This window comes from Branchiostoma floridae, chromosome 2, assembly GCF_000003815.2.
Source record: "Branchiostoma floridae strain S238N-H82 chromosome 2, Bfl_VNyyK, whole genome shotgun sequence".
In the NCBI taxonomy this organism is placed as follows: domain Eukaryota; kingdom Metazoa; phylum Chordata; class Leptocardii; order Amphioxiformes; family Branchiostomatidae; genus Branchiostoma; species Branchiostoma floridae.
In genome coordinates, this window is record NC_049980.1 from 20871929 (window position 1) to 20884308 (window position 12380).

At 42.8% G+C, this 12380-nt stretch overlaps 1 protein-coding gene across 2 annotated transcripts; it reads right to left on the bottom strand.

Moving 5' to 3' along the window:
- Positions 1–4745: 4745 nt before the first annotated feature.
- On the bottom strand, positions 4746–12123 carry LOC118409665. 2 transcript variants are annotated; one of them, XM_035810844.1, is made up of 3 exons: positions 11968–12123; positions 9189–9647; positions 4746–6968 (listed from the first exon to the last, which is right to left on the bottom strand). In XM_035810844.1, the coding sequence occupies exons 2-3, from the start codon at positions 9643–9645 to the stop codon at positions 5986–5988; spliced, it is 1440 nt and encodes a 479-aa protein (XP_035666737.1). In that variant the 5' UTR covers positions 9646–9647; positions 11968–12123; the 3' UTR covers positions 4746–5985. The 2 variants fall into 2 exon arrangements, with proteins under 2 accessions (XP_035666737.1, XP_035666738.1); XM_035810845.1 differs by lacking the exon at positions 11968–12123 and having other exon boundaries at positions 4746–5815; positions 6157–6968; positions 9189–10498.
- Between the last annotated feature and the right edge of the window lie 257 nt (positions 12124–12380).

Genomic DNA, 12380 nt, shown 5'->3' on the forward strand with positions numbered 1-12380 from the left:
TTACCATATTTGGTATCTGCTTATATTCCACCTATCATAATTAACATGTGTTACATGTATTGAGGTCCAGTTATTGAAAACAATGGAACTATACAATTTCCTCATTAATTATGCAAATTAAGTCCTCATTTGCATAACATGCATATCATTATGAACATCTTTACCTAAGCTACCTGCATGCTTACAATGCAGGCAATCCGTCGTTCCTTTCTGCAGTTATCCTCTTTGGAGTGTCTTGACAAAAACACCCCTGCAGTTCCACAATTAAATGTTAGGGGGCTGAAACTTGCCCCACTTGTTTATGGCACTAAAAGCTATCTATCACCTAAATGTCAAGACCATAGCATGTCTGAAACAAGAGATACATTGAAAAAACTGCTATGATAGAATATTCTCATTAATTATGCAAATGTGCTCCTATTTTGCATAATTAGTATTTCATTTTGTACAACATTGTCTGAGGTACCTACATACCAAAAATGATGAAAATCCGTTGTTCCCTTCTTGAGTTATCCTCTTCAGAAGTTTTTGACAAAAATGCCCCTGCTATCCCAAAACTAAACGCTAGGGGGCCCAAACTTATGTTATTTCTTCCTGAGCACAAGAGCTATCTAATACTAAAAAATCGTGACCATAGCATGTTCAGAACACCGAGATAGCAAAACCGGAAGTTGCGCTGCAGTACCAAGGGGAGCCGCTAGGGGGCCCAAAATCTAATCATTTCCAGCTTTCATCACACACTACCAACACACCAAGTATGAAACCAATCCATCCAACCGTTCTTGAGTTATTTTGTTTACACACACACACACACACAAACACACAGACAGACACACAAACGCAGGGTAAAATATAACCTCCATGACATTTCATGGAGGTAACTATCTTACTAGGCCTCTTAAAGCAAAGCAACACTTGTGCCATTTTCATCCAGGGCTCAGTGAACGTTTACGATGGTCGGTCATTATTCCAAGGAGAGGAAGGGCACTCCTTCTGAAAGGTCATCAGTAGTAACGTAACATATATTTTGTGCTAATGCATTCATTACATATGCATCTTCTTGAAAGTAATTCTTGAAACCATCCCCCACAGATACCCTGGTTTGATACAGTACAGCAAGGGCTTGACAAGGGATGCAGTTTTACTGCAATGCGGTAGCAACAATGTTCCTATCCTAGTAAAGGTCACTCCACAAGTACTCCAAAAATCATCCTAACTACGCAGTTCTATGTCAGAAACCACTCACTGGTGTCGATCGACGCGATATTCAGATACATAGATTCAATATAAACATATACCACGCGTATCAAGGAACCACCACCATCAAAAAGCATATAGAAAGTCGTACGTAGTCGAATTTTCCCTTTTAGGTAAATCATAGTTGTCATTCGTATCTCTGAAGGATCTCGTCGGATTGGAAATTTTACAGTTTGTTCCAAAAATACAGAGTAGATGACAACGACATGTACTAAACATGGGATGGGATAGATAGCAGACTTGGTTAAATGGTGTAGCTATGGTATTCTGGAATACACACGTTCAGATCAGGTTTCCAGCTGAATTTAGAGTTGTGTCTTACGGAACTCCTGTTGACTTGCCATAATCTAAAATGCGATTACACAAGAAATGCGTCATATGTTACAAGTTTTTCCGAAAAAATCTTGCGGTTGGCTCCATCCTGAGAGCCATGAAAAGCTACACACTTATATGTGATCTTTCAAAAGCAATAAATTATGTTGTCATATTAGAGAATAGTCTCTGCACAAGCCTAGCGTGGCACCCTGGGCTTTCAAATGTAATATGTGTGGATGGAAGGCAATTAAGAAAGGTGTAATGTTCACTTTCCTCAAGGGAGCCCTGAAGAAGCTATTTCAAGACGTTAGAGTGTCGGCAATGGATTTTGAATTGACGCTTGATGGAATCCAAGGGCAAGGTATGGTTTCTTAGTTCTAGTATTGATGTTTCCGGGAGTTTCTAGCCGGTGGGTATGATGGAGCAGTTATTACAAGTTTTGTTGTATCAAATTATGATAAGCACAAGTATGGTTAATGTGAAACGCTTTAGAATGATTGAATCAAAACAAAGGCAAAGCAGTTCATCTATGTTTTATTGGACGCATTTACGTCTCTTTGCATTAATTGATACAGATTGTTAAGTGTCAATTATTTCTCGTTTTTCATTGTTTTATGCCTTCGGTTATCTACCTGTCACCAATTACCAAAATTCTCCCCCCCCCCCCAAAAAAAAAATAGACGCAAAATTGTCAGATACCGGTGTGGAATCTACCTCTGAGTTCGGAAGGACATTCGCCGATCGAGAACTTTTTCGTCTGACGACATTCACCTCACACAAGACGTTGCCTGGCGTCAGAAACTCTCATCTAGTTTGTCAGCATTAACTCTTACTTACATTAAGACTGGAAAGAACTTAGATGTCAATTACACATGTCAAACCCGTCTGGAAGAATCTGTCAGCACTGTTACCCTGACGAGTTGTATGAATGTACCAATGGGAGTGGAGGGTAGAGGTTGAGGGTAGTTCATACTGAGAGCGAGCGTCTCCGTGTTATCAGTAGGCTTTGTCACACAGTTTGATTAATGAGTGCAGGATACGTGTGGAGTCAATGACTTATTAAGACGTTTCGTGAATACCGATATCTGGCCAAAGGGTGCCATATACATAGCAACGCCTTTGTGTGTCTTTACAATATTTCTAATTCAATTTAAGATATCGTTTTATATTGGACTTGTGTAATACGTCTGCTTATTTTATGGTTCAGTTGTTGTAATTTTGACCAAGCACTTCAGTCCGTTTATCATCACTTTATGTATTAAAAAAACAGCAGGCCCTTTCGCCTGCTCACGCACGACAGCTTTGCATCTACAGGAAAGCTATATCGGACATAAAAGCATTTGTATGCCCGTTTATGGGCGCATTGTTATCGGGGCTTTTCCTGGATAAGAGAGCGTTGAAAAACGGCCTGCTACAATTTAGCTCAATCGTGACGACGTTACAGAAAGGTAAATGCCAAAACCTTAAGGCCAGGGGAGGCAGGTATGCGGAACGACTTTTCTGTTCAGTCGCTCGGAATCGTTACGAGACATTAAACTTTACCTCTCCCCTCACATCACATATATCGTAGGCGCTCTACATGTTCTCAGACCCGCAACGTTAGGGGCGTTAGATATCACGGAACTCACATGGTAAAAATGATATAGAGTACATAGAGTATGACAATCTTTATATTTATAAGGCATTGCAGTTAAACATTATTACTATCATTATTATGCAGGAAGGCTAATGACAAGTGACAAAATCAGAATTCACATTAGCAGGAAGTGAAAATTGAAAGTTTTTAATCTCCTGTAACATTTTACATTTGTTATTGTTGTTGTTGTTGGTGGGTGTGACTACTTTGTAGGATGTGGAAAATGAATTGTCCCAGGTTTGCGTCATAAGTGAGTTTTGTGATTTATTTATTTTTGGTAAACATATCTCCTTATTGTAGAAACAACGAGGTGTCTATGATAGTTATGCCGGTGCTCCTTCAGACCTTATTCATTAGCAAGTCAATAAAATGTCTATAGTCGATTCAGTTTAATATGATAACTGTTGTAATTCTTTTAAATGTGTTGATTTTCCCCGATATTTCTATTAGAACAATACAAGAAACGCCTGAAAGTTTCAAGAGCTGTATAACTGACTGAGAATTGCACTAACAGTTTCAGTCCCTCTCCTACTCTACGACCATTCTCAGCCACCTCCTTCTACTCCTTTTAAATGTCTTAATCTACAGAGTTATAAATCTGTACATGTTGGTATCTTCATTTGAAAGACAAACCATATTCGCCAGGACAGAAAGGATTTGTATGTCATGGAGACCCACAGCGTCTGTTAAACGTGCCAGTTTTCCCTTTTACAGGAAAAATACCAATGTCAATAGGCCAATTTTGAGAGTGATTTGGCACATAGCTTTGCCTTTGAATGGCGTTTCGAAAGAGATGGAGCACAATGATTTGACGTTATTTTTACACTGGGCGGTAGTACATAGCAAGATAGGACACTATAGATTGTATATAATATAGGGTAGATGGCGCCAAATGCTCGGTTTGACGATATCCTGGCTGTGAAGTTATCTGCGAAAGCGGGACCAGCTTTGTGCGAATTGATCGAACAGCAGAAAGGATCACTATTAAGCTCAACCAGAGGGAGATTTCCCTGGCGTACGGCTCGGACGTTGTTAGAATTGCAAACTTGACCAAAGTAACGGTCGCTACTCTTGAGAAATAAAGAACGTGGGGATTCTGCAGCCACAAGAATCGTCCGCTGCATCTGGGTTGTTCTTGGCAATCGATCAGAACACGGGGTTAAACATAGATCAATATACAAGCTTACCACACGGGTTTGCCGCCGCTGTCTGTGGAGAGGAATGGCCAGGAAAGAACCCTTTTCGTGTGACGTGTTGACAAATAACGTGCTAATTTTAAATATTTTCTGTACACGTGAAATGTCCGCTGCCTGTTATCGTCTCTTTTCTCTACGAACAGTTGCCTATTGGGGGCAAGAAGAAGATTGCCACATTAGGTTAGGTTCATTCTCGCACTTTTATAGTCCACTGTCATACATGTATGGAAAAGGTTTAGGTATCATATACGCGCTTTTCTGTTCTTTTGTTTTACTTTTATCTGCTCACTCACTGCTTTACTTGCCTTTGAGACAAGAATTCAACTGACACACTTGGCATCTTTGGCGGAAAAACAGGTATATTGTCAAGATTGGCATACAGAATGGAAAAAACATAGAATCATTACATAAATATGTATCATTCTCAATATTTGGCAACACGCCAAATGGTTACCATGACAACGGTTCCATATATCTCGTGAAAAGGTTTTTCGTATAAAGGTCACATGCCAATCATACAAGTTTACGAACATTATAAGATTTCCAACATAATTTGAGTACTGGTTTACCACCACTTAAACGTTAAAAACGTTAAAAACAAGAAATGTTCAATAAACTGAAATGTGGCGAAGGTGAACAAACAAAACGTCTGAGCTAGTTTCTATACAACAGTCTGAAACGACTTTTTAGGTGCGATGCTGAAATATTGACGTAATGCAAATGTTGCCTAGGATCTGTAGAGTATTGTAGGGTACGTTTAGAGAAAAATACTGGCATATTATGAAAGTAACCTGAGCAGCATGGCTGTAACTTAGACTAACAGTGTCGATCGCTTTATTTATAAATCTAACTTCGTATCCTTGAGTATTGTAAACTATCTGTTTTTTCCCTATACAGCGTTAGCATAAAATTGTTTACCGTAAAGTGACATGGAGTGACACCTGGTAATACATTTCGCTACGGAGCAACGACAGAAAGAAAAGTTTCTATTGAGTTAGCATACATTTATGTGCTGTAGGGTAGTATGGAATTACGCAAGGTAATACATTCATAACTGGGAGACTACTCAGGGACTAAGAATCAACAAATCTACTTATTATAAGAGTATAGCTATGCTATCCAGTTTGGTTTAGAAAACAAACAAACCTGTACTAGTCAGCTGTTATTATCAGAACTAAGGTAACTCACCGTATACCGGCATAAAAGCCGCACTGGCCAGGTGTTCAATACAGGCATGGAGCTAGCTATTGCTATCATAACCTTGAGCAGGGCACCCTAAACGTTGTATTCCAATGTAGCTTGGTTTAGGATGCAAGCAGGGAACTTACTGTTGTTATCGAACTCTGGGTAACTCACCCTGTTCAAATGTTGTAGTTGATCAGACATATGGGTAACACACCATGTATCAAGGCTGTAGGGTAACTCACCCTATGTAGGGGTTTCAGTCTAAAGTTGATAATTCTTATTGGTGAGGTTGAGTAGGTATCAACCTATTGTGCCGTTAGCCGATTATACCCGTTTAAGGGTCTATTAGGGATCTTTTTCAGCTGTTCAAGTACGAACCAGGTGCCTTCTATGGAGTTAAGTGCGAATATATTTTTTAAATGCATCTGAGGCCCATCTCCCTAGTAGCCGAAGGTTCGAATCCGAAACCCCCTGCAAAGCTGCTTGCGTAGCAGCTCCAATTCGGAAGGAATGCGAGGTGTATTTTTGTGGATCGAGTTTGACTTGCAGGACACAGGCTCTTAATGCCTTGGCAAAGTTATCGCTGGTAACAGGGCAACCATCCCTACGTTGGAACAGGTACCCCGGGTTCCTTCCCCGTAGTTGGAGGTACTTAGCAAGGCTTACCACCGGGCAGTGCGGACTTTCTGGGTGTGGTTGGATCTGGATGGTGGATTGGGCTGAAGGACTGCTGTGTTTGTACGTCTTAAACTGTACCAAGAAGGAAGTTAGGCCACTATTAGAGTCCAGATTACCCCTGAGGTCCGCTAAGGTCAGAGTGTGTTGGGAAGAATTAGTTACCGTTACTTCGCTTATGCGAGCTAAAGAGTAGAACATAAACGTGAACATTGCCTCATACAGGCACTGATTGTAGTACGTGGTCTTTATGAACTTCAAGGCATCAATCAATTGGGAAAGAATAGGAGGCGTTATGGGCAACCTTCCGTCGGGTACGTGGTTCTTTTGTATTGAGTGCATCAACTTGCGAACGACGAAAGTAGAAGTGGGGTCTTGTAGATTTTGGATTTTGTGAATGAAACCTATAGCTGAAAGTTTAGATGCTATCGACGCTGGGGCAAATCCCTTACTATGTAAGTAGGAAATAAACTGGCATACTATAGGCTCTGGAATAGGGGGCTTGATATTGGCTGTACAGTGGATTTCAAGGCTGAATTGACGGAAATGCTGCCACGCCAGGCGATAAGCTGAGATTGTAGAAGGTGCTAAGGATTGAACAAGCAAGTTGTCGACTAGTCGATTAAGCTGCTGGGCAGGAGATGGGGAGGCACCCTGACCGGATGAGTTGCCATGTGTGGGTATTTCCTGCGGAACCGCTCTACCTGTAGGCGAGATAGACAGTCAGCCATCGTGTTATGTGTTCCCGGTATGTGCTCAGCTCGACATCTAATATTTCGGCGGAGGCTTATAAGAACAAATCTTCGAACCAAGGGCATTATCCTGGGGTTCCGTGACGTCTGTTTATTGATTATGTGCACCAGGGCAAGGTTGTCAGTGTGTAACAAAATACTTTGGTTCGCCCATTCCTTGCCCCAGATATGGAAAGCCAGCACAATTGGATAAAATTCTAATATTGTAATATTCGTCGAGTGTAGTGCCTGTGGCCAAGCTCCGTAAAGCCATTCTGTGCCATAAACTGCGCCATAACCTAACGATCCTGCTGCATCTGTATACAGGTTTAACGTGGAGTCCGTAGTAAATTGGTCGTCAACAAAGAAGGATTTTCCATTAAAGGTGTCAAGGAAATGACCCCACATTTGTAAGTCAAGCCTTACCCCACTGTTGATGTGAATAGGGCCTGTTTTGTATGTCCTATTCCTGGTTAGATCAATCAATCTTCTTAAGAAAGCGCGCCCTGGCACAACTACTTGACATACGTGATTGAGTAGTCCGACAAGGGACTGCACTTGTTTTAAGGAAACTGAGGAGCGCAGGAGGAATTCTTGAATAGTTTCTTTGCACTTTTGTAATTTGTCAATGGGCAATCTCGCCTCTATCAATCTTGTGTCGAGTTCTATGCCTAGAAATGACATAGTCGTATCTGGGTAGTAGGTTTTTTCCTCCGAAAGAGGAACCCCTACTTCCTGACACATATTGCTAAATGCTACCAAGTCTCGTTCGCAAGATGAGTATGCGTGGTTTGCGAACAAGAAATCGTCTAATATGTGGGTAGGGAAGCGTATATTGAGTTTGTTTACCGCTATCCACTCAAGGGCCGAACTAATAGCCTCAAAAATTGAACAAGATATTGAAGCTCCCATTGGCAGGCATCGATCATAATAGAAACCATTGTCTAAATAGAATCCTAATAGGTGGTGGTCGTTAGGATGTATGGGGACAATACGAAAGGCTGATTCCACATCCGTTTTTGCTAGAAAACATCCTGGTCCTAGCAATTTTATGTGTCGGATAGCATTGTCTATATTGGCATAAGAAACCGAGGATAGCTCTTTAGGAATACCGTTATTCACTGCTTTCCCCGGGGGATGCGACAAGTCATGTATTATCCGATACTTTCCTGGGGCTTTTTTGGGAACCGCATAAATGGGAGAAATGAATAGGTTCGGAAATGGTTTATCTGCGAATGGACCCACTATACGTCCTTGTTCCAGTTCAGACTGAAGTTTCTCAAAAATAATTGGAAGTTGTGCTGGATTGGGGGACATGACTTTGGAAGGAAAGTAATTTCGAGGTCCAAAATACTCCAATGGAAATCCATAGGTAAAGCCTTTGATGATGTAATCTTTTTCCCTGTCGGGGTACCCTTCTAGAAACAAACTAAGCTTCTTAGCGATTACGGGTGTTGTTATTTCTGAGCTGAGCCTTCTTGGGGCAGTTGGGCTCCTTGTGTGGCCCTGAACAGGTGGGGCAGGAGTGCTTGTAAGGGCAACCTGTCGTGGAGCACTGGCCTCCGGGGAGGTGATATTGAAAGCAGTAGCCTCTGGGTATTTTGTTGGTCTTGGGAAAGGAGGGCTTGGGGGAAGAAGATGCTATAGCTAGTGCCAAGCTACTGAAGGCATCAACGTACAGCTGCGGATGTGGGACATCCCATGGTAGGTTTGGGTTGATCTGTCTTAGCTGTCTGAAGTACATATCGTACTTACCCCACTGCGCACCTCGGTCTGCCATGGATCGGATCAAGTACCCGTAAGAGATTAACTGGGTACTGCGCAGAACATGCTTCTGGACATAGATATACTGGTAAATCGCGAATGCGTTTGACCATTGTGCTAAGGAAAGGGAGTTCTTACTGTCCTCTACATTGTTTGCCACCGTCAAAGTTGGGAGTCCTGCTAATGGTTCCAGGTTGATGTTGAATTGCGCTTTGGGACGATGAGTTGGCAATAAGTGTTTGAATTCCACATATTTATCTAGCCAAATTTTCTCCTTCGTTGGTTCTGGTATTCCAGTGTCCAGAGGTAAGTGAACTCCCGTTTTATAGAGCTCACCGCTAAGGACAGATTCTATGGCAGGAGTCCCAACTACTGACGCTGGTTGGTTAAGAGCGGAGGCATTAACTGTCTTAGTAAGAGAGGATGTACCTAGAATGCTGGAAGCCAGGGTCGAGCCTAGGCCTGGCATCTGGGCGTTTGGGTTGATGGACGGAAGAGATGGGGGCTGAGGATCCAGTGCCCCACTTGTGGTAGCTATTGGCAACACGCCAGGGGTATCGGTTACATGGGTTACAGTCACTGAGCTAGGAGAGGTGTTAAGACCTACAAGTCCTGCTGACCCTCCGTCTGTTGGTAACGCACCTGGAGTCTGGGGGTCACTGGAATTTGTAGAGTTCAGTTTGTTCGCTATCTGCGTAGTAACTTGTTGCAAGTCCTCTAGTTGCTTTTGTAGAAACTTCATTGTCAGCTTGGGTTTATCCGGAGCCTTGCGAGTAGGTTGCGGGGGTGCATCCTCTGGAGATGGCTGATCTCCTCGCTCCGTCGGGGACGGATCATCCCCGGCTTCCGGCCTCGCTGCTTTGCGTGCCTTCTTCCTTGGAGGCATTACTGGGGCTCGACAATAGTAAAGCGTTAAGACAGTGAGCAGAGTAATACATCAGGACAAATTTTGTATGCATGATGACACATTCCTAGTTATATCGATTGTATTGGAGTGTCATGCCGGGTATCTGAGAAATGCGGTATAACGGTGAAAAAGCAAACCGTCAGATACAAAGGTTATTTAAGTCACTGTGGTTCTTGGACAACCCGCCCCGACAAAGCCATGCACCAAATAAATCACATGTACGGACAGGTACAGTAACGGTACCCCGACAAAATCATGTGATAAAACAAGCAGTTACTTGTGAACCACGCATGTACGGACAGGTACCCTGTTAGTACCCCGACAAAGTCATGCGTTAAATAATCACATGTACGGACAGGTACCCGGCCCGTACCCCGACAAGATCATGTGAATCAAACAATTGCTTGTGAACAAAGATCATGTGATATAAACAAGCAATTGACGCATGTACGGACAGGTATCTTCCTAGTACCCCGACAAAATCATGCGTAAATAGCCACAAGTATGGACAGGTACACTAAACGGTACCTGGACAAAGTGATATGTATACCAACATCTGTTTGGGAACAGACATTGATATTAGTCCAACGACTTTCCTATAAATTGATATCCACATGAAGGTACATCTGCGGTATTGTTTGTTGTGAATTTGAATTATGCGTAAACTTTGAATGAAGATCTGAAATTTGTGCTTGAGTACATATAGGTGAAATGAAAAACAAAGCACAAAAGAAAGGCAACAAATGTTGTCGACGTTCTGGCTTTTCTATAGGGGTTGGGTGTGGGGGGAAATGCAAACACAGCCGCTCAGTAAACGGCGTGTTTTGACTGACCTGTCAAGCTCAGAACATATTCCCGCCTTTCCTCGTAGCCAATGGGAATCGAATGAACACGTGAACAGGGCATGGTGACTGGGAACGTCTCCGAATCCGGCTTAAGCTGTATTTTCATTTCATGAAAAGCCCCTTATGCCTACTTCTCCGACCGATATAAGGACAGGGAGACAAGAATTCAACTGACACACTTGGCATCTTTGGCGGAAAAACAGGTATATTGTCAAGATTGGCATACAGAATGGAAAAAACATAGAATCATTACATAAATATGTATCATTCTCAATATTTGGCAACACGCCAAATGGTTACCATGACAACGGTTCCATATATCTCGTGAAAAGGTTTTTCGTATAAAGGTCACATGCCAATCATACAAGTTTACGAACATTATAAGATTTCCAACATAATTTGAGTACTGGTTTACCACCACCAAAAGCCATCGCGCCTAACAAGTGGCAGGGGAAATCTGACTGCAAAACCCTCCTGTCTATTAGTCCGCCAAAGAGCCAATCAGGCAATAAGGGGCTAAGAAGTGTAGGGTGAGGGAATGTAAATGAATAGCCTTGCTTTCTGACTGATAAACGAGTATTAAAACATTTGAAGATTTCGTTAGTTTTCAAAAATGTCGCCAAATATCAAGTTACTTTTGTTCTACTCACCGCGTGTTGAGGGGCCAGGGCGAGGGGGGTGGGGGGTGATTCAATGTATAAATGTCCAATTGAAAATGTATTTTAGAGGGAATTAAATGCCCTTTGTTGCTGTTAAGGCCCCCCTGATGGACTTGAAGTGAAGATACATCCCGTAAGGGGACAGGTGGTGTCCGTCTTTTGCAAAATATTCTGGGCAATGCCTATTAACAAGGCGGACATGTGCCCATGTAGACATGTGAGGAGTGTTGGCCACCTCATGTCTCAAAGCGTCAAGGTACCTACCTAGGCACTGATTGTACGGTATGTTTGGTGGGTTAAATACCCGTGGGAGAGGTTCTCCAACAATGATATGTCTGGCATTAGCCCGGTTTCTGATTACACTTGCCATACCAACTATGCGTAAAGCCACTATCTCAGGCTCCCAGAAGAGCTCACACAGATCATTGGACCCTAACTCAAGGTAGACATCATCCACGGTTGGCAGGGCCTTACACATTTGGTCGAAGTTCGAAACTTTGCCGCCAGACAAGGACATCCATTTTACATCGGTGTTTTCCAACCAAAAATCTCTACTCACTACCCGGCCTGATGCTGATTCGGTTCTGCTTTCAACAAAAGCATCCAGTCTGCGTATGAACGAGTGCCCTATGATTAGTATTCGTCTTTTTCTGTGACCAACTTCTGCCATGTCGTACTAAGAATCAAAAGCAACGCCTACTGTAAGAGTTTAGCAACAAGAGAACAACCGAACTTCTGGGGGCCCCGTCACAGCTGCACAAAGCAGCGACAAAAAACTGGAAATAGAGACGACTCACCGTCTTTGCCAGAGATTCCGACCGGGAATAATCAGTCAAGAGTGTAGTCTCAAAGCAGAATACAGAGGGGGCAGAAATTGCCAACGCAAAGGATGCCAGAACGGAAAATGCAACGGGAAATGCAAACACAGCCGCTCAGTAAACGGCGTGTTTTGACTGACCTGTCAAGCTCAGAACATATTCCCGCCTTTCCTCGTAGCCAATGGGAATCGAATGAACACGTGAACAGGGCATGGTGACTGGGAACGTCTCCGAATCCGGCTTAAGCTGTATTTCTGTTCTTTTGTTTTACTTTTATCTGCTCACTCACTGCTTTACTTGCCTTTGCCGTGCTGCGGCAGATATCCTGTTGGAACATTGACCGGTGGTTTTTCTTCTCCCTGCTGCCTGGTGAAATTGATAGCAGTTTGCAC